The following is a 23,488-nucleotide window of genomic DNA, read 5'->3' as shown; positions in this document are numbered from 1 at the left end:
ATGGCTCAGAGCCACCCCAGACATAGGCTTGTGTCCAGCTGTTTTCCAAAATATATTTGCAAATGGAGAAAGTGGGTATGGAGAAGGGACATTCCTCCCGCAACCCCAGGGACTGCCCCCCCACCCCGCTTCCACAATACCCACTCTCCACCGAGTCCTTATTTCATCTTAAAAAAAATAATAAAATAAAACAACCAAAAAAACATAAGTAAAAACAAAACCAGAAAAGCACTCTGTACAGGGACCGGATCTGGGCGCTGCTGCCGTCCCCTGCTGTCCCCTTCTTCTTAGGGGCAGAGCTAGGTCTCAGGGAGTCTCTGCTCTGGTTCTTAGACACCCTCTTGGGGCCTCTTCCCTTCCTAGGCTCAGCTTCCCTGTCCTTCAGTGTCAGGTTCTGGAAGAAGTCAGGCTGGGCTGCTCCCGCAGGTAAGGAGACTGGCTGTGGCATCCAGTGGACCCTAGTGGCTGGGCCAGGGCTCCAGCATCAGTCAGGACTCCCCGGTGCTGCCCCCTCTTCCAGCCAGGCTGGGCGGCTCTCAGCCACCTACGAGTTGGAAGAGGAAGGAAGATTGCTGGCATGGCAGGCCGCCCTGGATGTGATCCAAGGGCCCTCTCCCTGCCTCGTCCCGACGCGGGCCATAAGTCAGGCCTTCCACACTCCCTGAAGGGCCAGCAGGGCCTCAGCGGCCCGGGCCTTTTGGCTCATACTGGCATGTCCAGACCCAGGTACTCAGGGTTCTCTGCTGTAGGGGTCCCTTCAAAGGTGCTGGGTGGAGAGCCCCGCTCTGATGGGTCCTGGTCCCAGTAATAGAGGTTGTCAAAGGCTGGGCTGAAGGCCGGAGAAGAGTGGGACTGAGGGGCAGCCCTGCCCCGGGGTGCCAAGTACTCGGGGTTCTCCACGGCAGCCCCAAAGGCAAAAATGTCTTTGACAACCCCATTCTTCCCAGGGGAGAGAGTCTTGGGCCTTTCCAGAGTGGAACCGGCAGGTCGAGGAGGAGGCCGAGGACCCTCTAGGGGTGAGGGGGGCTGTGGCCGAACCTCTGGCTGGTTCACGTATTCTGAAAGGACAAGAGAAGGAGGCTTGTTAGGGGGAGGAGCCCGTGTGTTCTGGCTGCTGCCCCTGCCCCCATAGTGGGCCCTGGGCTGAGCACCCCCAATCCCCACCTCCCAACCTCTCAGCTCGGGCCTGGACTCCATACCGGGCTGGGGGCTGTAGGTCAAGGGGGCAACGTAGCCATCGGTCTCGGGAGGAAGCGGTACTGTGGGGTCCTCGCTGTACCGCTGTAGAGGGCTGGAGTCATGTTGGGGGAGGTTCTGCAGCCCCTTGGTTGCCCCCATTCCCAAGTCGCCGTCAAACACATCAGAGCCAGCCCCTTCGGAAGGTGCCAGTGGAGACCTGGGGGGCTCCTCCTCCGAGGGCTCCAGACCCAGCGTCAGCTCACCACCGCCACTCTGAGGATGAGCGAGAAAGTCATGATGGGGGTCATTCATGATGGAGACTCCACGGGAGGTGACAGGGTCACAAGAGATAAAAGGAAGTTGCCTTCGGGGTTTGACACAGTCACTGTGGCAAGAGTGGGGTCACAGTTGGAAAGCAGTAGGAATCCTTGGGGATATTGGGGTCTCCTCCGTGAGAGGTGATGGTTGGGGGACATTGGAGAAAGGGACTCTAGTCCACTGGGGTCGGGGGAAGTAACCAGACACACACACCACACTGTGACAGGGGGCACTGACCCTGGTGGATGTGCTGCGGTGCCTGCGGTGGGCTGTGCCCCCAGAGCCCGGGGCAGGGTCTGGGCAGAAGAAGCCTTGCTGGGGTACCAGGTACTCCTCAGCATCCACCAGGTCCCCCATGTCATCATCCTCCAGCAGCGAGCGGTAGAAGGTGCTGTCCAAGGGGCTGGGAGGGCCCAGGTCTTCATTCTGGGGAGGCGGGAGACAGAGCGTGGCAGCCTCTCCCCAGTCCAGCCTCCCGAGGGAGGCTCAGGGAGTACCAGAGTTCTGACGAGTCAGGCAAGGGCTGGGCTTGGAAGCCTGGGACCCAGGAATCATCTCCCTTTCCTCCCTCTAAGGGAGAGTGAGCTTAGCCATAGGCAGGGACGGCGTGGAAAGGCCCAGTACCTGGATGACCACAAAGCGCTGGGGGTCCCTGGCCATGCGGGAGAATTCGGCCACCAACTCCCGGAACCTTGGCCGACATTCAGAGTCGATCATCCAACCTGGGGGTGGGCAGGAGTCCAGCATCTCAGTTCTGGCTGCAGCCTGTGTGCAGAGCCCCTCACCCCCACCCCCAGCCTAGACAACCCCAGTTACTAGAGTCCAAAGCCCTCAGGTGGTAGAGAAGAGGTACCAGACTCGGATCCTGAGAGAGAACCTTTGAGAATCTCTACTAGTTTCCCCTTTTTATTTTGCATTAAGTTTCTTTCTAGCTGGTCCTTGATAGCTCCTCTGGACCGGTACTGTAAAGGGAAGTGAGACCCTTTTGAGGCTGCATTAAACATACCCTGCTCTTGGCCCCCTCCCTTGCCCCTTGTAGGCCCCTCCACCCAGGCCCTCCCGCTCCTCCAAGCAGCCGACCCAGCTCAACCACGCACATTTGACCATGATCATGTAGACATCAATGGTGCAGATGGGGGGCTGGGGCAGCCGCTCCCCCTTCTCCAGGAGGTCAGGGATCTCCCGGGCTGGGATCCCATCGTAAGGTTTGGCCCCAAAAGTCATCAGCTCCCACACAGTCACACCTGGGGCAGAGATGGGGTCAAGAGGTGGGGGGACCAGAGGGAGCGTTAGTGCACTGAGCCCCAGAGGCTCTATCCAAGAGCCTGGCACCATGGGGGAAGGAGGGGAGGGACGCAGGGTCAAGGGCAGGAGATACCCAGTCTTTCCGCAGTCCCTGGCAGACTGAGGCACTGGCAGCCCCTTCCTTCCTTCATGCTAAAGTGTCCATTAATTCGCTCCATCCCAGCTCTCATCCTTCCACCCACATCCCCCCCAGGGCCACGGCTCTGTGTCCACCCTTCCGACCCACCCCATCACACACCATAGCTCCACACATCACTCTGGTGGGTGAACCGCCGGCGGAGAATGGACTCCAACGCCATCCACTTGATGGGCACCTGGGAGAGCAGAGAAGGAAGTGCTCCAACCAGGTGTGGTGGGGAGGTGGCCGTTCTGAGTTCTCCCAGGGGCCAGACCCCACCCCCCCTTGCTTCACTCTGCCCCCTCCTCTGACCTTGCCCCCATCCGCATGGTACTCCGTCTCATCAATGTCCAGCAGCCGAGCCAGCCCGAAGTCTGTAATCTTGACATGGTTGGGACTCTTGACCAGCACATTCCGGGCAGCCAGGTCCCTGTGCACGAGCCGCACATCCTCCAAGTAGCTCATCCCCTGGGGTCAGAGGCATCTGTGTGGACCTCGCTCTGCCAGAGCTCTCCCAGGAAACCTCCTCATCCTAGCTCTGAGTGGAGACAGAGGCTTGCTCCCGAGGGCACCCGCAGAGCCCCGGCCCCCAAAGTGCATACCTTGGCAATCTGCACACACCAGTTCAGCAGGTCCTGGGAGCCCAGGCGCCCGCGGTGCTCCCGGACGTGGTCTAGGAGGCAGCCATAGGGCATAAGCTGTGTCACCAGCTGCACCGTGGATGTCAGGCAGATGCCCAGAAGGCGGGACACGTATGGGGACCCTACACCAGCCATCACATATGCTTCCTGGGAGCAAGGGTACACACTGAGAGGGTATGGGAAACCACTAGCCCCCAAACCACCACACACCCCTCCCGAGGGCTGAGCCATGACTGGGGACCCTCACTCAATCCAACCCCATTCGTCACAAACCAGAACCATGGCCCACAGACTCAGGAGGTTAAGAGTAGAGATCTGGGGGATCACAAAGTGTCTCCTAAAGCCCCAGTGAAAACAGAGCCCACAGCCCACACCTGCAGCCGGGGGTCCCCACTGTACTCCCAGCTGGAGAGGGTGGAAGGGCTTACGTCCAAGATTTCTTTGTTGGCTTTGGGGGATGTGTTTTCCCTCAACACTTTGATGGCCACTGGGATTTTCACATTTTCCCCATCGGGGATCCAGATGCCCTGGGCAGAGAGAGGAGGATGTGAGCAGGAGGAGGGTGGGCCAGATCCAACCTGCAGTCGTCCAAGGGGTCACTACTTGTGCTCCCAATCCTTCCCCACCCTTGGGCCAACCTCATTATTTAGCAACAACCTCGCCATTTCAGCCCACTCCCTATCCCCTTACACATAACTGCCCCACCCAACAGAATCGCCCCCAGCCCCTGGCTGTCTCCCAGACAGAACCCTCGTCCCCGCCCTGACCGCATCCTCTGGGACCGCCCACCCAGGACTTTGGCCCCACCCCTGACCTTGTAGACGGTACCAAAAGCTCCGGATCCAAGCACCTTCACCTTCCTCAGCTCTGTCTCTTTCAGGATCCGCATCTGAGCCTGATTTGGCATCGCTCCGCTCGGTGTCAGGGGCTCCACCAGCTGGGGTGAAGGGGTGGTGCGTCAGTGCTGCGGGCCGGGCTGCAGACCACAGGCCACGCGACAGGCCCTCGGACCGCCTCACCTCTGTCTCCTGCAGCAGCCGCCGCATCGTGTACTTCCGGATCTTCTGCCGCCGCCGCTTGACGAGGATGCCGAAGACCAGCCCCACGACGACGACCAGCAGAATGCCCACCACAGCGGCAATGATGGACGTCACAGGGCTGGGGGCAGGAGCCAGGGTCAGGGATTGGGGACCAGTCTGGGGCAGGAGGGATGAAGGGGTCCCATGGAGGGGCATGAAGGTCGCTGGCGTTTGGAAAGGGAAGTTGGAAGGGTGACGTGCAGGCTCCCGTCCTGTTTCACCTACTCAGAAACCTCCCTCGGCTCCTTACTGCCTCCAGGATGAAGTCCAGACTCCTTGCTGGGCATTCAAAACCCTCTCCACCCACATCTCCAAATTGTCTATGCTCTTGCCCAGGGCTCTAGCCCAGGATTCTCAAACTTGCTGACAAAAAATCACCAGGGAGCTTGTCAGTATGCAAGAGTCTGGAGCCCTACCCTCCAGAGAGTCTGACTGTGGTATGAGGTGGGGAACGTGCGCCCAGTGATTCTGATATTCTAGCCACATTTTCCACCCATAGGTCATGATTTCCACACCTCCCAGCCTTTGTTAATTCTACCTGGACCATCATTTCTGCATGAGGTCATCTTTCAAGACTCAGCTCATCCTGGGATAGAAGGATCTCCTGGGTGCTGACCCTACATCACTGTCATCCTTGCCCCCTTCCCTTGCTTAGCCAAGGGCTGGCACATCACAGACCTCTACTGAACGCTTGTGTCATGGACAAGTGCTTACCTAGGACATACTCCAATCTGTTTTTCTCCCCAAACACCCCACTGCCTAGAAATCAAGTCCAGTGATGGCAGTGATGGACATCACAGGGCTTGTGGCCTCATGGTGAGGGAGAGCCTATGCCCTCCAAGATCCTGCCCTAACCTGATTCAGACTTACTCCCTCCTCTGAGCTTACTCAGTGGCCCACCACAGCAGAACCTTCAGCAAACACGTCCTAGATTGTCCTGACCCCTCTCACCATGCTGCCTGGTTGCTTTCCTCCTAATGCAAGTGACATACCTGCCCCTCTTTCAAGACCTGGCTCCCATGCCACCTCCTCCTTGAAGCCTCCCACTGACCCCAGGTAAGAATTCATTGTCCCATCCTCAGTGCTGTCGTTGCGTTCTCTTCTCAACGTGCCTTGAGTCCCAGGGAGTTGCAGGCTGCCTGTGTCCCTTAGGAGACCCCTACCTACTCGAGGGTGGGGAGGTGCTGGGTGTCTTCGCCATCTTTTCCTGTTCCCTGCCCCCCAAGCATCCCGAGCAGGTCCTCCGTCCACTGGTTGAAGCTAATTGAAAGGAGGGTCCTTAGTGGAAGAGTGGGCTGGGGGAGGGACATGTGTCATGTCAGGAGACCCCCTCCCTACAGCAGTGACCACTCAGGGGCCGGAGGGGGACTGAGGGGCAACATGGGATGTGTCCTGGGGACCAGGCTGACCTGGCTCTCTGCTCAGCGGGGCAGCCCTTGTCATCCAGGTCCACACAGCTGCAGAAGAGAGAGAGTCCTGTCAACAAGGCTGGGAACCACCTCTTGCACTCACTCAGCCTCACAATATCCCCAGAGGTGGGTGTAGCTGAGTTATGATCCCTAATTGACAAAGGCAGAAACTGGGCTCAAGGTCACCAGGGCTCTTTCTACCACCCCACAGGGGAGGCCTTCTCCAATCTGCAAACCTGCATCCCCTGCACCTCCCTGTCTTGGGTAGGAAGTGGGGGGCACCCAGAAGACCATCAAGTCCAAAAGCTTGGCTATCCCCTCTGTAGAGGATGCCAGGGTAGTAGCTGGGCACAACCTGCACCGAGGACAGTCTGACGATACTGTGACCCAGCAGTTCCACCTCTCAGGATAGACCCTAAAAATGCCAACACCTGTACACTAGGGGGCATGTACAAAATGCTCACTTGTACATGGAGCTCAAGTGCAATAAACTGCACGCCCCCCCAAAAAAAGGAGACAAGTTCAATGAATATCCCTCGAACAGGGACATGGTTAAATAAGACTACGTCCATACAGCAGATTGAGTAGTTAAAAAAAAAAAAAAGGAGGTAGGTTCATGTGCGCTCACAAGAAAGCACCTCCAAGATACATAAAGTGCTGGGACGGAGGGGAAGCAAAGTGCAGAACTATATGTAGAGTACTATCCTGTTTACATTAAAAAATGCACACACACAGAAACCAAAACTGACTATATGTGAGTCAGACGAAATTGCTGTTTCTTGATCATTGTTGGCTTCCCAAAACAGCAATCTTCAACCTAACATAAATGTAAAATGCATTTATGGAAACGTGTAGAGCACAGCAGAGTGAGCTGGTGGTTCTCCCCAGGGAGGGGAGGGTGGGGGACTGGGTGGGTGGGGGAGTGGGCGAAAGGGCACTTCTGCTTTACAGTGTTTATACTCTGAGACTGCTGACAATGTGTATCACAAGAATGTATGCATGTACTCCGTGTGTAATTAACAACGAAGTGAAAAACATAAAGAGAACAGGGCAGATCACCGTGTTAGGACATGGAAAAACATTGCAAGCAAAATTGCAATGCTGAGTGAGAAAAAGCAATTTCCAAACAATATGTATGGTCTATGATCCCATTTTGGTAAAAAGAAGTATATACTAGAGTGTGCACAGATAAAAACTGGAGAAGAATAATAATAACATATAAACATATACTTTATGTTATAATAGTAATCCGTATGTTAGTGTGTGCATAGATTAAAAAAACTGGAGGAAAAATATTGCAAATTATTAACAGTGGGATAGAATTGCTAATACTATTCACTTTCATGCTTTAATTAAAAAATTTTTAACCACGTGTTACTTTTGTGATCAGAAAAAAAGGATATGAAAAATTAAGGGTCTCGGGGTAAGCAAAGGCAGAGTTGTCCCACTTTTAGAATAAGAGCCCCAGAGAGGGTTCTGGAACAAAGCCTTTCTTTCCGTGGAAAAGGCCCTCAGACTCACGAGTGGGTGCAGTTGATGGGGCATGGCTGGCACATGCCCTCCTCATCTGGGAACTTCCAGATGGGCATGAAGGAGAGGTCAGGCTTCACACCACTGGGGCAGCGAGCCACGCAGAAGGGAGGATCCTTGTAGTGGGTGCAAGCCACACACTGGTCAGCCTCCTGGGAGGGGAGGAAGGGTTTGTGGGGGGCTGGCACCGACACCCCCAGGGCAGCAGGATCAGGCCCTTGGGTCCCCTCTGTGCTTCCCTCAGTCACTCAGCAGCACTGTCCACCTTGCTCCTGGGACAGCCCCATACCTGCTGTGTCTGATGCCCCTGTTCTGCACCCAGCTCCCCACCTTCAAAGCTTGATCCCCAGGCCTGGTGGGGTGGGGGGAGTGTATTACCTAAGGTATAACAGCAAGTAATAATAGTAACTAACTTGTGAAGCCTTTTTCCTGTGCTCGGGCACTGTGCCAAACCCTATTTTGAGTTAATTCTCACTGCATCCCAATGGGGTAGGTACTAGTATAACGTTCATTTTACGAATGAGCCAGTGCAAGTGGGGCCTGGATTTGAATCCAGGTCACCTGATGTCTAAGCCCCCAGGTCTAACCACCTTAGCACAGCCACGGCCAAGGGCACAGGCTTCCCTGGGCCCTTTGCATGGTCTGAAGGGCCTCAGCGTCCGCAACTCTTGCTGTCCCCAGCATCCCAGCCACCTTCCACCCTCCTACCACCCTCCTACTGTTCAGGTCTGGGCTTGGAGTCCTCCCCAGGGGTATTTTACTGGACTTGGCCAGGTCCCTGGCAGCACCCCCAACCCTGCCCTGCTTCCCTCCACCCAGCTCTGAGCGCACCAGCACCTCACCGAGCCAAAGCAGGTCACTGAGCCGTTCTGGGGCTGACACTCGGGGTGGCACGGCAGACAGTACCTGTCCTTCACGTACTCCCGGGGGAGCCTGAGGAGAGGACGGCCGGTGAAGGGGTCTGGAAGGAGCCCCTGTGCACCCCCCAGCCCGGCTGCCCCCTCCTCTGCCCCGCATACCCCTGCAGTACTCGGCATTCTTCCACGCACTGCTGGCCCCGGAGGAACTGGCTGCAGTTGACGCACTGGGTGGGCCCTGGACCCCAGCAGTGCCCGTGGGCACACAGCGGGTAGCAGGCCAGGCCCTCGCCCACTGCAGTGAGGAGGAAGGGGTCAGAGGGGACTCTCAAGGGAGACTCCAGGGAGCTGGGGGAAGAGTCTGTGGGCATGGCTCTGAGCTGGAGAGGTGGGGATAGGTGCCGCGCAAAGCAGGGAGAGAAAGAGTTCTGAGGTTCCAGGAACAGAGAGGAAAGGGAAGGGAGGGATGGCAAGGCAGTGTGGCAGGACCCTGCTAGAAGCCATGCCAAGAGGCCAGGCCAACCAGAGCTATGTCAAGGATGGTGCACCAGGGACGGGCAGTGCACACGCACAAGTAAGTCCTAGACTGCTGCTGCCAGAGGCCCGTGGGCACGCCTGAGCAGCAGTGCTGGGCTCCCTGTCTTACCGCACTCGACCTCTGGCCGGTTGGCACTGTGGAGCAGGGCCTGGTGGGGGTTCCGGAAGAGCTGGTCCCAGGGCACCGTGTGTACAAAGCAGAGGCGGGCGTTGCGGTGGATGAGGGCCAGCCCACTGCCCAGTTCCCGCAGAGAGCGCAGCCCCAGCCAGCGGATGCCCAGCCCTTGCAGGGTCAGCGAGTAGGCACCACTGTGGGAGGGGGAGTGCTCAAATGCAGGGGGGCAACGCACCACTGACCCTCCCCCCTCAGCAAGGGCTGCCCTCGCCTTCCTCCTGTCCCCAGCACACTCTGCAAACTTCCATGGGAATGCTGCTGCTGGAGTGCCCGGGGAATAAGAACCCCCATTCCCCCCCTACACACTCAGAGCTTCTCCCGGGCCTCCCGGGGCAGCTCCTCCTCCGTCAGGCCTCCCTCCCCTGGTGCTCACTCATGCAGAACTCGTCCCCGGATTACTCGCAGATTCTGGAAGACGTGGAGGTCCGGCAGGCTGTCTGGCCACGCTGAGATGTACAGGTAACCTGCAGACACAGGGTGAGGCTAGGGGTGCGGGGACAGGACGAAGACCTCCCAGCCCCATCGAAGCAGGATTCAGAGAGACAGAGCTCACCTGTGATCTCCTCCAGAGACTCAAATACTCTGAGGTGCTCAGGCTGTAGGGGGGCAGTGTTGGAGGCTCGGTCCCTAGAAGGAGGATTAGGAGAGGGCCAAGAAGGGGGTGGGTAAGACCCCCCTCCACGAGCTGGCCCTGCCATCCTCCCCAACCTCCCCTCCACTTAAACCCATTGCCCATCGAGCCCGGCTGTTCCCATCCTGAATTTCAAAGCCCAGGCCCTGGCTTGGCAAATATCAAAACAATATTTATATCCTTTGATCTAGAAATTCTACTTCTAGGAATGTGGCCTAGAGAGACACCGGCCCCTGTTCCCAAAGGCATGTGCAAAGGAGAACTGTTTGTTAGAGGGAAAATAAAAAAACTAAGGAAATTAAAAATTAAATTTTTTTTAAAATTTAAACTTAAAAAAATTTAATTAAATTTTTAATTAATTTATTAATAATTTATTTTATTAATTAAATTAAAAAATTTTAAATTAAATACCTAAACATCAGTAAATGGGAGCTATTAAATATAATCCTGATCTATCCAGACTACACACGAAAAACTAACATTCAGGAGCGTGTAGTATCTGCTGGGCACGGTTACAGGAGCTTTACAAATATTAACTCATTTAAACTTTATAACACCTTATGAGAGCGGGACTATTTTTGCCCCCATTTAACAGATGAGGAAACTGAGACTCATCAAGAAGGTCACACGATTAGTAAGTGGTAGAAGCCAGGTCTCAAACCCAGGCAGCCTGGGCTCTTAGCTGCTACTCTTTGCTGCCACCTCTTCCGCAGCTGTGGAAAGAACAAGGCAGCTGGACATGAACTAACTGTCATAACCAGCTCTCCAAAGCCAGGGGCAGACAATATTCACAACAGGCTCCCATTTTAAATCAACCTTTCCCCCCAAATTACTAACACTACGTTTCTCTGTGCGTGTGTATCCATATACGTATGAACGGTCTAGAAGAACACACACAAACTGTTAAGAGTGGTCTCCTCTAGAAAGGGGAGTAAAGGTGGAGAAAGTGTTGAAGGGAATTTTCTCCTTTTTTAATACATATTTTTATTGAAGTATAATTCACATACAATAAATTGCAGATTTTTAGTGTGCAGTTTAATGAGTTTTGTCAAATGCATTCACTCACCTATCCACTACCCCAACTGGTATACAGAACATTTCCATCACCCCAGAAATTTCCTTTGTGTCCCTTTCCAGGCCCTCACCCTGGCGCAATCACTGTTCTGATTTCTCTCACCGCACAGTGGTTTTGCCTATTCTAGAGCAAAGGGAATCATACAGTGCGGACTCTCTCTTGTCTGACTTATTTTGCTTAACATAACGTTTCTGAGACACATTCATGTTGTTTCACGTATCAGTAGGCCATTTCTTTTACTGCTGAGAATTTCACTGTACGGATATACCACCTTTTACGGTTGACCCTTGAACAACGCCTGGGTTACGGCACCAACCCCCCACAAAGTCGAAAATCCAAGTATAACTTTACAGTCAGCCCTCTGCATCCATGGTTCCGGATTCAAGCAACCCCGGACTGTGTAGTACTGCCGTACGGATTTATTGAAAAAAGTTCACATTTGAGTGGACCCACGCAGTTCAAACCCGTGATGTCCAAGGGTCAGCTTTATTGATTCCTTCAGCTACTGATATACATTTGCATTATTTCCAGTTCGGGGCCATTATGAATAAAGCTACTACGAACTCAAAGAGAATTTTACTTTATCTGGATGGTGTGACCTCCATACAAGTGCATGTTCATAGATAACGTGTCATTTATGAGAAAAATCCCAGGAATTCCCTGGCAGTCCAGGGGTTAGGACTCCTCGCTTTCATTGTCAAGGGCCTGGGTTCAATCCCGGGTTGGTGAACTAAGGTCAGCAAGTTGCGCGGCGCGGCCAAAGACAAGCAAACAAAAAAGAAAAACTCCCCCCTCCAAAGGCCCTGCTGGTCTTCCACCTGCTTCCTTTGCATCCCTGGCCTCCCACCTCTGTCTCCCGCCATCCCCGAGAAATGCTTCCACTTCTGGGGCCTCAGGATTCGGTGACTGCCCTGATGCTGCCTCAGGCCACGTGCCCACCCTTAACTCTGAGTATCCTTACCCCTCAAAGCTCTCCGGCACAAACGCCAGGCTCCCAAAGATCTTCTTGCAGCCAGCAAACTCCTGGATGTTGGCACTGGTGACCGCCCTCACCTCCCGCAGGTGTTCCATGCCCAGACCATAGCACACTGTGGGGAGGGGGACAGGGGGCACCTCAGCCTCCACATGGAGCACCAGGAATTCAACCTCCTGGGTCCTGTCCACAGTCCCCTCCTGGGGCCACATGCCCCCTCCTCACATTGGCAGAGACATGGGGGAGCTTGTGGGAGTGCTCAGGGGAGGGCCAGGGGCAGAGTCAGTGGGAGAACAGGACTGGGTCCCAGGAGGGTCTGAGGGAGGGTGGCACAGCGGGCTAGGCCAGGCTGGGTGTGCAGGGGGCGGCCACTGGGTACCTCGGGCACAGGGCTTGCTGCATTTCTCACACCGCTGGGTTCCATCCTCAGCTGTCACCTCTTGGTTGTTCAGGGGACAAACCAGGGTGCAGGATCCCACGTCCGTGGACAGGTAGTTGTCTGAGGAGATCAAGATCGTCTGTCCACATGCCCTGGCCTTTTAGCACTGCCCCACCATGAGCTGTGTGACCATGCCCAGGTAGTGCAATAAGAATGATATCAACCGATACCGAAATGCCCTTACACCATATCTGAGCCCTGGACACTCGTCCACTCCTCACGACAACCCTGTGCGGTAGGCACCGTTAGATTCCCATTTTGCCAAAAGGGAAACCAAAGCACAGAGTTTTCTGTTTAAATTACTCAAGGTCCCTGTGCTAGTTAAGTGGAGGAGCCAGGATGTGAACCCAAATGATCTAGCTCCACACTCCGTACTCTCACCCACCATGGGGAGGGTACGACCAGGACCCAAGAGCCCACTGCTGTCTCCTGTGACAGGAGGAAAGAGGTCCCCAGGTCTGAGGCCAGTCCCTAAATGCCCATCAGTAAATAGGGGAGCTAGTAAATAAAACTCTGATCTATCTAAAAATCAACATTTAGGGGTGCTTAGTATTGTCTGGGCACAGTTATAAGAGCTTTGCAAATATTAACTCATTCAAACTTTATAACCACCTGGTGAGGATGGGACTATTTTGGCCCCCACTTAACAGATAAGGAAACCAAGACACAGCAAGAAGGTCACGTGACTAATAAGGGGCAGAGCCAGGTCTCAGACCCAGGCAGTCTGGCTTCTGTGCGTGGGCTCTTAGCTGCTATTCTGTGCTGCCACCTGCTCCACTGCTGTTGAAAGAACGAGGCAGCTCAGTACGAACTGCCGTGACCAGCTCTCCAAAGCCAGGGGCGGACAGTACTCACAACATGCTTGCATTTACATAAACCAAAGTCCCCAGCAAAATTACTAAAAGTACGTCTCTCCCCGGCACTCACAAGGACAGGTGGTCACGCAGCTGGCGCCGAAGGTATAACGGCCCTCGGGGTTGGGCATGGACTCGAAGGTGTCCGTGTTGTAGGTGACCAGAGCTGGGCAGTGCAGCTCACAGATGCCACTGTGGTTGAAGTGGAGGCAGGCCTGGGGGACAGGCAGCTGGTGGGCACTGGGCTGTTTGGCCCTGGTGTGCCAGAGGGTTAAGGGCAGCACCAGGCGGGACGCCCCTCCCCTTGCACCCCGAGGGCTGGGGCGCCGGGGGCACGTACCAGACAGTCAGAGTGCTTGGGGCCCGTGCAGCCGGCAGCACACTGCTCGTGGCAGCAGTCGGTGGGCTGCGGGCCCTTACAGCGGGCACAGCCGCTGGCACAGACGGTTCGCGTCACTGTTGGGCAAAGGGCAGGATGAGGGCTGGGCGGCAGCCTAGGCACCGGGCCCCTTCACCAGCATCACCTTCTGGGGAGACTTCCTGCCTCAGGGAAGATGCCGAGGCCTGGCACCCACCCGCCATGTCACCTTTATTCCCACCCAGCCCCTGCCCCCAGATTCTGGGCCTCCCTATAACTCACAGCTCTGACAGTCCTTGGAACTTTCTCCCCAGCAGTGGGGAGCTTTACAAGCTGGAGAACAGGGTGGGCCTGGGGAGAGACACAGAACGGCAGTGAGAGAGACAGAGACCAGGAGACAGAATGCACAGTGAGGGAGAGATGCAGGCAGGAGGAGAGGACTCCGAAACCGGAGGCATGATCTGGAAGCAGAGGGAGACAGGGCAGAGAACCGCAGAGATGAAGAGACACAGAGAAAGAGGAAATGGGTGGTATTAGTGCAGCGGCAGCGGGGGGCGTGGAGTAAGCCAGGAGTCTGGGGTCGGTGGGCTGCGTGAGAGAGAGAGGCGGCTGCAGGTGGCGAGGGGCGTGGCTTACAGGCCCGTGAGCGGTTGGTGTCTATCAGCATGAGGGCCAGCTGGTTGTTCCTGTGGAAGATGTCCTTCCACACAATCGTGTCCTGGTGGCAGAGCTGGGGGTTCCGCTGGATCAAGACCCCTCCCTTCAGGATCTCTGTGGGGCGGGCAATAATCAGGTGCTTCTTCCCTCATCTGTCCTCTTCTGACCTCCCTCGGGGCCTGCCTGCCTTCTAAAAGGGGAATGGGGCTCTTAAACACGCCCCAGGTTCCTCAGGGAGCAGAGGAGACTCCTTCGGCATCTCTTAGCCCTGCCAACACCACCCCACACGTGAACAAACGGAGATCCGGGGCGGAGTGAGCTGTCCGTGTCACTGTCTCCTCTCCTCCACCTCTACTCTGGGCACATTGCTTAGCAGTTAAAAGAGAGTGTGAAATCCAGCCTCACCACCACTAACTCGCTGTGTAACCTCAAGCAAGTCACTCATCCTCTGTAAACCTCAGTTTTCTCATCTGTAAAACGAGAATAACACTGATGCTTCCCTTGCAAGATTAAAGCACGACTGAAATGGGGTTATGCAGGTAAAGCACCAGGCACTCAGAGTCTGGGACGCTGTCAGCTCCAAGGCTGCCGCGTACAGTTACAGAGGTTGTTCACTGTACGTGTGCATTGAGCCAGGAAGTGGGCAAAACCCCAGCCTGCATCCTATCAAGCTATGTGGGCTGCCACAAGCTGTGACTTCCTGGGAAGAAGGGAAATCTTTTTCGAATCCTCACAAGGGCGCCTCCCCTAGCTCCACTTGCATCCATCCGGAAGGGACCCCAGTTCTTATTCACATGAAGCATCCCCATGGCTGACAGGGGCCCTGGTCAGTTCTCAATGACCAGCAGGGAGTTTCAACGATAAGGATGAGCACCTGTGAGGCTTCGCAGCTGCAGCTCCTGCAGCCCTCCCGGAGCAGCGCGTGCAGCAGGGGGGGCACCTTCCAGAAGGCCTCCGTTGTCCAGCACGGCCAGGGCATAGTTGTCCTCAAACAGCTGGGTGCCTCGTACGATCCGCAGCCTCTGCAGGGGGACCTGACTCACTCGGTTCTTGGCGATGAGCACGTAGCCCTGCACCTCCTGGATCTCCTGGGAGGGGACAGGGTAGGGTAGGGCTAAGGCAGGTCCAGGCCCTGGACCACTACCACCGCCCCCCCGCACAAGGCCTCCTCCAGGTTACCCTGTGCTCGGGGATCTTGGGCAAGGCCCCCAGCCGCTGACCAGTCCTGCTCCCTCAGGCATAAAATGGAGATCAAGGCCACTCCCCACATCCCCGAACCAGATTCTAGTACGATCAAGAAAGAAAAGGGCGGGGGCACACTCTGTAAACTGTAAGCAAGCACCCCACCCTCTCTGCATCTCAGTTTCTTCATCTGTAAAGGAAAGGCCTGGACGAGGTGATGTTTGTGATCTGACAGACTAAGCATCGCACCTGAGGCCCCACTCCAGGGCACCATGGACACAACGCAGAGGCTGGTTTCCATTCTCTCTCCTGCTCCTGACCCTTTCACATACATTTTCCATGTGATTTCAAAATGGGCCCCCCAGGGAGTTCAAGCATGTCTGTTGCTCCCAATATACAGATAGGGAAACTGAGATCCAGTGAAGCCAAGGGCCTAGATCACATTCACATGGCTTGTCAGTGGCAGAACTGGACCGGGAACCGGCCAGCCCTTGCATTACTCCGGGTAGGAGGGGTACAGTGGCTGGGGCAGTTGGACAATGGAAGGTGATCATGCTGGCAAGAGAGCAAAAAATTTAGCAGAGGAACGGGTGCATTCCACCCAGAGATGTCCACGGCCAGCCACGTTGTAGAGAAGGAGTCAACTGGTCTTGCAGTAGGATGGATGGGGGTTAGACAACAGAAAGGACTTCCCAGTTGAGGAGCCACAACAAAAGAGGAAATACAGGGTGGGGAACACTCTTCTACCACCCATCTGCAAGCAGAGGGCTCAGCCCAGCAGGAAACAGGGCCTGGCTGGGTTTTGCCCATGGGCCTCACCTGCAGGAAGGAGAGGCTGGCATTAGCGGGCAGGTAGGTGAGCTCCAGGTTACCCTGCACCACCTGACAGCCCTGGTAGAGGTGGCGGAGCATGTCCAGGTGGGTCTCGGGACTGGCCAGCGGCCGCAGCTTCATGTCTGTGCCGGTGCACACTGGCAGGAGAGAGAAGATGGGTCAGAGGGCACTGCCCAGTGAGCTTTGCCAACCTGGCCACCTCTGCCAACCTACTCGCCAGAGTCATGCCACCACAGACAGCGAGAAAGCACAATGGAAGGATCCCTCCTCCTGTGTCGCTTGTACCCACAGAACGTGCAACAGCAAAAGAAAGTTTGCAAATTTGGGAAGAGGAGGGACATCAGGGGAGAAGCTCCCCTGACTCGGCCCATCCTGAGCGTCCAGAGGGCGTCTCGCTGTGCCAGCCTTAGGGACTTGCCCGTTTGATCCAGAGTGTTGGCTGGCAAAGAAAGCCTCCCTTTGTCCCAAAGGCACAACTCAGGGCCAACGGGTAAAAATCCCCCAAGAGACGCGATGATGAATCATGAATCCTCTGGATACCCCTTGACCCTCTCCCGAACAAACAACGCCACCCACGTGCCAACCTCCTGGCAAGGGGTACCCACCCCCACAATGCCACCCAGAAAGTGGGGAAGGAGGGTCAGCTGGAGTCATAGCTGGGGCATGGGGACCACCAGGGTCCTGGTCACTGCAGGGACTTCTGGAATTCCCCGAGGCAGAGAAAAGGAACATCAGATCCCAACTATGGGCATCCGGACCCGAGCTGCAGATGCTGAGCCAGAGTGCTGCCTACTCCAAAGGCTCCTAAGCTGGTACCTCACCCTTGCCACCTCCTCAGCGCAAGACTTCAGAACCAGCTGGCAGAATCTACGCCACGAAACTCCTGCCACAAGGGCATTACGTCAGCCCTGTGTACCTGCCTGGTGCCAACCACCGGCCAAGGAGCGTCAAGATGAACTGCCGCCCAGTCCACCTGGACCCCAGCCCAGTGTCCCTGAGACCAGAAGTACTCACTAAGCCCAGGGATACTAAAAGGGGTACACTAGCCCGGGTAAGGGGGCGCTCTGGGCAACAGCTGGCACCATGCTTGCCAGCAGTGGGGGCGATTAAAGTGCCCAGTTAAACCCGTTTTTCTGCTCTGGTGAGAAGATGAATCACCTGGCACATCTTGCCCAGGAGGGTGTGCCAGGGGGAGGTGGGTGGGGTGCACCCCCAGATCCACAGGTGCCTCAGCTGCCCTGAATTCCTGTTGGTCCCCACTCCACCTCCCAGGGACTACGTGCAGACTCAGGGGGACAGCACAGTGGCTGACTTTGAGGTCTGATCCCCTGCTCTCCCAGCAGCTTGGAGCCTAGGGTCAAATCCTGGGGGGTAATCAGAGATACCCCCTGCCTCCAGAAATCGGGGGAAAGGCTGGTGGGACAAGTCCCCAGGGTTCTGGCCTGGGCCAATGGCCACTAGCTGGCAGCCTCCCAGAAGCACCTAGAGTGGTCTCTGTTCCCACCCCTCTGGCCAGATAGGGAAGGAAGCAAAGAGGGAGGAATGGGAGGACCCAGAAATAGAACTCAAGGGTCCCTCCCCCCAGACTCCCAAGAGAAACAGGAGCCGGGGATGGCAGGCCAGGCCCAAAATAACGCCCGCTGCCAGGACCTCCCCCAGCCTCAGCAGCTTCAGCTGCTTTGCAGGCACAGCTGTCTCCAGGCCCAGACCCCAAGGCCCTGGCCCAAGCCCGGGGCAGGGGCCCGTCTCCACGCCCTGTGCCCTCTGCCGCCTCGAAGGGACACCAGCTGCGGTAGCCAGGCAATAGGAAAACAACAAGGGAACGCTCGGCAGGCACTCCGGGTGGAGCCTCATCCTCCAGAGGCTGCCTACAACCTCGGTCTTGCAAAGAAGGAAACTGAGGTTGCCAGGGGTTATTCTCCCAAGATCAGAAAGCCTGTGAGCAATAGAGGGAGGATTTGAACTCGAGTCTGCGCCGACTTCAAATCCCACATTCCTTCCACTAGACCTAACTGCACACACACCCCTCCCCACACCCTGTTCAAAGGTAAATACACACCAGCTCTGTTGATGCCACTGATTACATTATAGGCTTCGGGCAGGGCCGAGCGGCTGAGCTGGGTAGGAGGACCAGAAGGAGCAGCAGCCCCGCCCCACGAGTTTGTTTGTGTCCATTTTTGAGTCTGATTCAGACTAAACGTTTGCAACAGGTGGTAAAGTTGGGACCCTGAGACCTACTCCCAGGGAGCTGGAGGCTTGGGGGCTAATATCCTCCAACCTGACACCTCCTCTACCTCCACACTTCCCTCCCCCTCCCATCTCCTCATTCATCTCCCCCTCCCCAGTCCTCGCCATGGTCCCCATATCCACTCTGCCCCCCACTGATTTTCTGGGGCGGGGGTAGGAGGTCCTGTTCCACACAGGGGAGCGCTTTGTCTCCGGAGCACCTGTCCCTCGGGAGCCTTGCCCTCCAGATCTCTGGGGCAGTCAGTGTGACCGGAGCCAGGGACACAGTGGGCCCTGGATAAGTGTTTGCGGGATGAATGAATGAATGAATAAATAAATGAACTCCAATCAAGACTCTCCAAACCAAAAGGGACCAGTTGAGGTCACCATGTCCAGCCCTCTCTTCAGAGGCTGGTCACGGCCGCCATGTCCCTCTAGCGGGGTGTTAGTGGTCAGGTCCCAGCTCTGGGGGGGCTCTCAAGTGGGTTCTTTCTTCCCCACCAGCCTTCAGCCCCAGCTGCCTCTCTCGCTCACCAGCATGAAAGCCAACACTTCCTTTGGTTTCCATGAACACTACCTGCATCCCCAAAGCTCACCTCCCCCAGACCCGTGGGGCCAGAGCCCATTCCAGTGACACCAGGACTCACCCACCACACACGCCTGGGGCCAGGGCTCAGGTCATTAGGCCACAACCCTAGCTGGGCCACTCACGGTGTGACCTTGATCAAGTCCCTGGATCTCGAGGGCAGAGGTCAAATCAGATTCACCTCTACGTCCAGCAGTGCCTGTGACTTAGCAGGCACTCAGTGAATATTTACTGACCTGACCTTGACTGTGAGTGGGGGATGATGACAACTCTTACTCTCTGCAGAGAAATTACATGAGAGTTAAATGAGGTAACGAATCAAGAAACAGTCTGTAAATGTGACAAGGCTTTGTAAACAGAGCTGGGGCAACACAACATCGGCTATAATAATTCTCCCACTCCTTAAGAGAGCACGCACCCCTCACCCCGTCTCGGCTCTCTTCCCAGGGGTGGGGAGGAGAGGTGGTCTATTAAGAGATAGGGGTGTCACCCCAGAGGGGTTTCCCACAGGGCAGGGAGGGGGATCTCTTTCCAGGTCATCCCAGCACCCAGGGCCAGGCACTACCAGCCTGGCCCTACACCAGCTCCCCAGCCCCAGCCCGACACTGGTCCCTCCCTCACCCGTAGCCCTGTAGGTCCCACTGGCCTCTGGCCTGGTCCTACCCTCAGTCCCCTGCCATGCCAGGAGGGCCCAAGAGGAAGGCAGACATCGGCTGGTACAGGGAAGGAGAGGACTCCAAAGCCAAGAGGGAACCTGGTGGGGGGCGAGGAGCAGCTCACCCTCATTTTCTTCACCCTCATTTTCTAAAGCCTAGATAAGGGAGGTCATTCACCTAAATAACAAAATAGCACCTCTACCGGAGTCTGACCACCTGAATGCCCCTGAGGCTTTGCTTAACCCATTCCTGTCGAAGGGAATAAGACTTTGGTCAACTCTTAATGCCTCCTCGTCAGAGTCTAAAAATGCCCTGGACATGATTGGGTCGCTGGGAAGCCTTGGCTAAGTCACTTCGTTTCTTTGAACTTCAGTTTCCTCATCTGTGCACCTACTTCACAGGATTGTTGCAGAGATGAAATGAAACTGTAATGGATGAGAACCAGGCAAATAGGAAGCACGCTGTACTTTTCTAAAAGTTAAGGCAAGAGAAGTTCATATAGCAGGAGTCCGGGTAATTCCAAACCCAGAGAAAATTAACAGTGCTCTGTGTTTGACTTTGTAATACAATGCATTTTCTCTTTCGGCATTTGATCCTATCTTTCAATTATTTTTTTTCTTGAATATTAAAATGAGGTTACTTTCCCTGAGTATAGCAAAAAGAAGGATGCTGTTGGGAGAATCATTCAGGAATTAAACTATGAGCTCTGCAAGATGTGTTTGCTGCGCTTTACAAAACCTTGACCTCTAAGAAAAGAAAATCCCAACCCTCTCGGCCTTCCCCACCTCCCTTTCCCCCACATGCCTGCGCCAGCCCTCAGCCCTGGCATATACCGGGCGTGCTAGAGGCAGCTGAGTGGGGCTCTGCTTTTAGCCATTCCCCTGCACAACACACCCAACACCTCTCTCTGCACCCAGCACTGCAGGCGGAGGGGTGAGGAAGACCTGAGAAGCTCCCTGTCAATGGCGGGAGAACCGACCCCTCAGATCCCAGCACTGCAACAACCCGGCCGCCCTCCCCCTGCTCGACTCCCAGGCCCAGGTGAGGAGGGCTGCGGCTCAGCCTGACAGCCCAGCCTCGCCTGCCTCACCTCACGCTTCTCAGAAGGTCAGGGGAGAAGACGCCTGCCTGGGAAACACGGAGGGGAAGGGGAGGCTCCTGGGAAAGAGGAGTCTCCTTCCTCAGAGAGAAGGCTGCGCGGGGGCACCTCCCGCTATTCACAGCAGCTCTTGAGGGAGTTCCTTGAGAGGGCAGAGTTCAGCAGGGAGACTGCCGTTTGGTCACACAAAGGCCAGACACACAAACACACAGACCACACAACTCAAGAACACCCTAGTATAGACATCCCTCAGATAACACAGCAGAGCTCTGACAGAGGGGGCCCTTGGGCAACACACAGACAGCCCGACACCCACCCCTTCTCCAGACTCCCTGATCCATGAAGACCACCCACTACTCCTAGAACATTCTCATTCTGTCTTCTCACAACCAGGCGATGTAGGGAGCAGCAGCGGCCCCCCAATGTTCAGGGCAGATGAATATAGTGATTTTGAAGCTGTGGTTGGGGGTTGCACTGCCTGGGGTCCAATCTGGGACCCACCAATTACTTGCTGCTTACTTCACCTCTTGAAGCCCGGGTCTTCAAGTCTGGAAAATGGGCACACTAGTTAGGACTTCTCTTACAGGGTTGTTCTGAGGATGAAAGCAGGGAACCCAGACAAAACACGCACAGCACCTGGTACACAGTGTATTTCCAGTACACGTTAGCTTTCACCGTTATCGCACCCAGACGGACAGATAGGGCAAGACACACACTGCACCCCACCCCAGCACCCTTCCCGATACACAGCCCAAAGGAAAAGGCAGGACAACCCGGCCCTCGGCATACCCGCATCTGGCCCCGTTCCTTACCCTCCCCCTCCCTCCAAGTGCCCAGGAATCCCTCAGAACCCTCCCACTTTATGCCCCAGACCAGGAAGCCCACCGCCACCCCTCCGTGACCCACGCTCTCCAAGTCACAAAGCACAGAGCCCTAAGTCGGCCCTAACGAGACTTGTTCAAAACAAACGTCTCCCCCTTCCCCCACGCCAGTCTCCGGCGTGAGGCAACTCTGCAGTCGGACTGGCCACCCTCTGCTCCCCGGCTCTGGCTGGACAGGTTGCTTTCCCCACCTCCCCCCTCCACACCCCGATCGTGCCAGAAGCTGGAGTAACTCAACCCAGTCGGCCGAAAGGAGGCGGGGAGGGGGCCGGGCAGAAGGGACCCCCAGGAATCCAGCCCAGTCCAGTCTGGAGGCGGAGGCTGCCAACTGGAAAGGCTTTGAGAGAGGCGCTTGAGGGGGCTCAAGAAAGGGGAAACACACACACACACACACACACACACACACACACACCCTGCTATACACCCTTTGAGGGAAACTTTCTGAACAATTGCAGAGACCTCTTTTGACAAGTTCCGGAGCCGTCGCGGGGTCTGCAAAGCACAAGTCCCTCGAATGGGACGTCTAGAGCCGCTCCGGTGTAATCGCCCCCCTGCCCCACCTCCTCTGGTCCCTCCGAGCCCGAGGGCTGGCGGCTCTGAGCCCCCGGACTGTCCGAAACTTCGGGTCGGGAAGCTCCGATGGCCCCTCTGTTCCCGTCTGACCAGGGATTTAGACGGGGGTCCCAGGCTGCACGGGCCCGTCGCCGCTTCCTGCCCTCCCCACCCCAGACCCACCTTGGGTGCCCGCGGCTCCGGGGGGCAGGAGGGCGAGGAGGAGCCCCCAGCGGCACCAGGCCGCCAGCTCCATGGTGCTCACTGCGGCTCCGTCCCCATGGCTCCGGCTAGACCAGGCGGCGAGGGCGCCGGGCGGGCGAGGGGAGGGGGCCGGGCGCTCGCGCCGGAAAGAGCACCCAGTGCAGGGGCGGCCGGCGGCCTCGGGGGTCTTCTCGGCTCTGTGGGCACGATGGAGAGGAATCTCAGCTCCACAACTTCATTCCTGTACTTCCTCAAGGCAGCCCTCCTCCTCCACCCCCTCCTCCTCCGGTGATTGGGAGCCAGCGCGCTCGCAGCTCGTCCCCCCCACCCCCACCCCCTCCAACCGCATTCCAGCAAGTCCCGGGGAGTGGCAACTCCCAGCTTCACTTTCTCCCTCTCTCCGCGCAGGCCTGGGTGGCGTTGCTGCCAGCGCGCGGACTCCAGGGTTGCCCGCAGCAGTTCTCACCCGTTTCCATGGAGAACCCCCCAAAGCAGAGGAGGGTGATGGCGCCCCTCCCCCGGGAGTCCGGGGCAAACGCTTTAGCCTGCCATTCTTAACTTTCTTTTAAGTCGCAGGTTTTATCTTAAACATTCCTGGCCGTTTGCATCCTACTCCATCCCATGCCTATTTGTTTTAATATCAAATAATGGTTTTCCTACTGCATCCTCAGGTAAAAATGTTAGTCAAGTAGGGGGATGTGTTGCGTTTAACCTGTGGCTTCCAGGACTCCCTGGCATACCTTCTCGAATCTTCTAGATATCTTTTCCAGTCTGAAAAGCATGCTTTTAAGGGGGGTCTACAAGTTTGGGGAGTCAAATTGGGGAGAGATGTAGAAACCTACATCTCAATCCTTCAAAGAACATCCTTGTTTCTTTACGGGGCACTCAGCACCCAATTCATCCAAGGTTCCTTCTCTGTCCCTGGCCTTTTATTAGTCTGCTTAATTCCACCTCCCCACCCTGCATTCCACCTGGAGCCCCTGACCCAGTTACTAAGACCCGGTCGGGGGTCTCGTGCGGGTGGGGATGGAAGGAAGGCATGTTTTTGTTGGAAATGCCAACAAAATATTGCACGAGATACACTTATCCTAACAAATTATCTGTTGTTTATCTGAAATTCAAATTTAACTGGG

At 56.0% G+C, this 23,488-nt stretch overlaps 1 protein-coding gene across 2 annotated transcripts; it reads right to left on the bottom strand.

The window, feature by feature from the left end:
* Positions 1–28: 28 nt before the first annotated feature.
* Positions 29–22,661, bottom strand: ERBB2 (erb-b2 receptor tyrosine kinase 2). Of its 2 annotated transcripts, none has more exons than XM_067716489.1 (27): positions 22,335–22,661; positions 16,137–16,288; positions 15,010–15,223; positions 14,115–14,249; positions 13,761–13,829; positions 13,461–13,576; positions 13,194–13,335; positions 12,207–12,326; positions 11,816–11,942; positions 9,702–9,775; positions 9,522–9,612; positions 9,083–9,282; positions 8,599–8,731; positions 8,422–8,512; positions 7,571–7,731; positions 6,050–6,097; positions 4,581–4,719; positions 4,376–4,498; positions 3,990–4,088; positions 3,523–3,708; positions 3,233–3,388; positions 3,041–3,116; positions 2,595–2,741; positions 2,122–2,219; positions 1,735–1,923; positions 1,200–1,452; positions 29–1,058 (listed from the first exon to the last, which is right to left on the bottom strand). In XM_067716489.1, exons 1-27 carry the CDS (start codon positions 22,405–22,407, stop codon positions 703–705), a joined length of 3,768 nt encoding a protein of 1,255 aa, XP_067572590.1. In that variant the 5' UTR covers positions 22,408–22,661; the 3' UTR covers positions 29–702. The 2 variants fall into 2 exon arrangements, with proteins under 2 accessions (XP_067572590.1, XP_067572591.1); XM_067716490.1 differs by having other exon boundaries at positions 4,412–4,498.
* Positions 22,662–23,488: the final 827 nt, after the last annotated feature.

This window comes from Pseudorca crassidens, chromosome 19 (genome assembly GCF_039906515.1).
Source record: "Pseudorca crassidens isolate mPseCra1 chromosome 19, mPseCra1.hap1, whole genome shotgun sequence".
NCBI lineage: Eukaryota > Metazoa > Chordata > Mammalia > Artiodactyla > Delphinidae > Pseudorca > Pseudorca crassidens.
The sequence above is the reverse complement of the archived record's forward strand: the minus strand, read 5'-3'. Positions and strand labels throughout refer to the sequence as shown.

Coding starts and splice junctions, on each gene's coding strand:
- ERBB2 (XM_067716489.1), bottom strand. CDS start 22,407: ATGGAGCTGGCGGCCTGGTGCCGCTGGGGGCTCCTCCTCGCCCTCCTG. Junction 4,499..4,580: donor GGCTGCTGCAGGAGACAGAG/GTGAGGCGGTCC, acceptor CCTTCACCCCAG/CTGGTGGAGCCCCTGACACC. Junction 4,089..4,375: donor CTTTTGGTACCGTCTACAAG/GTCAGGGGTGGG, acceptor CTCTCTGCCCAG/GGCATCTGGATCCCCGATGG.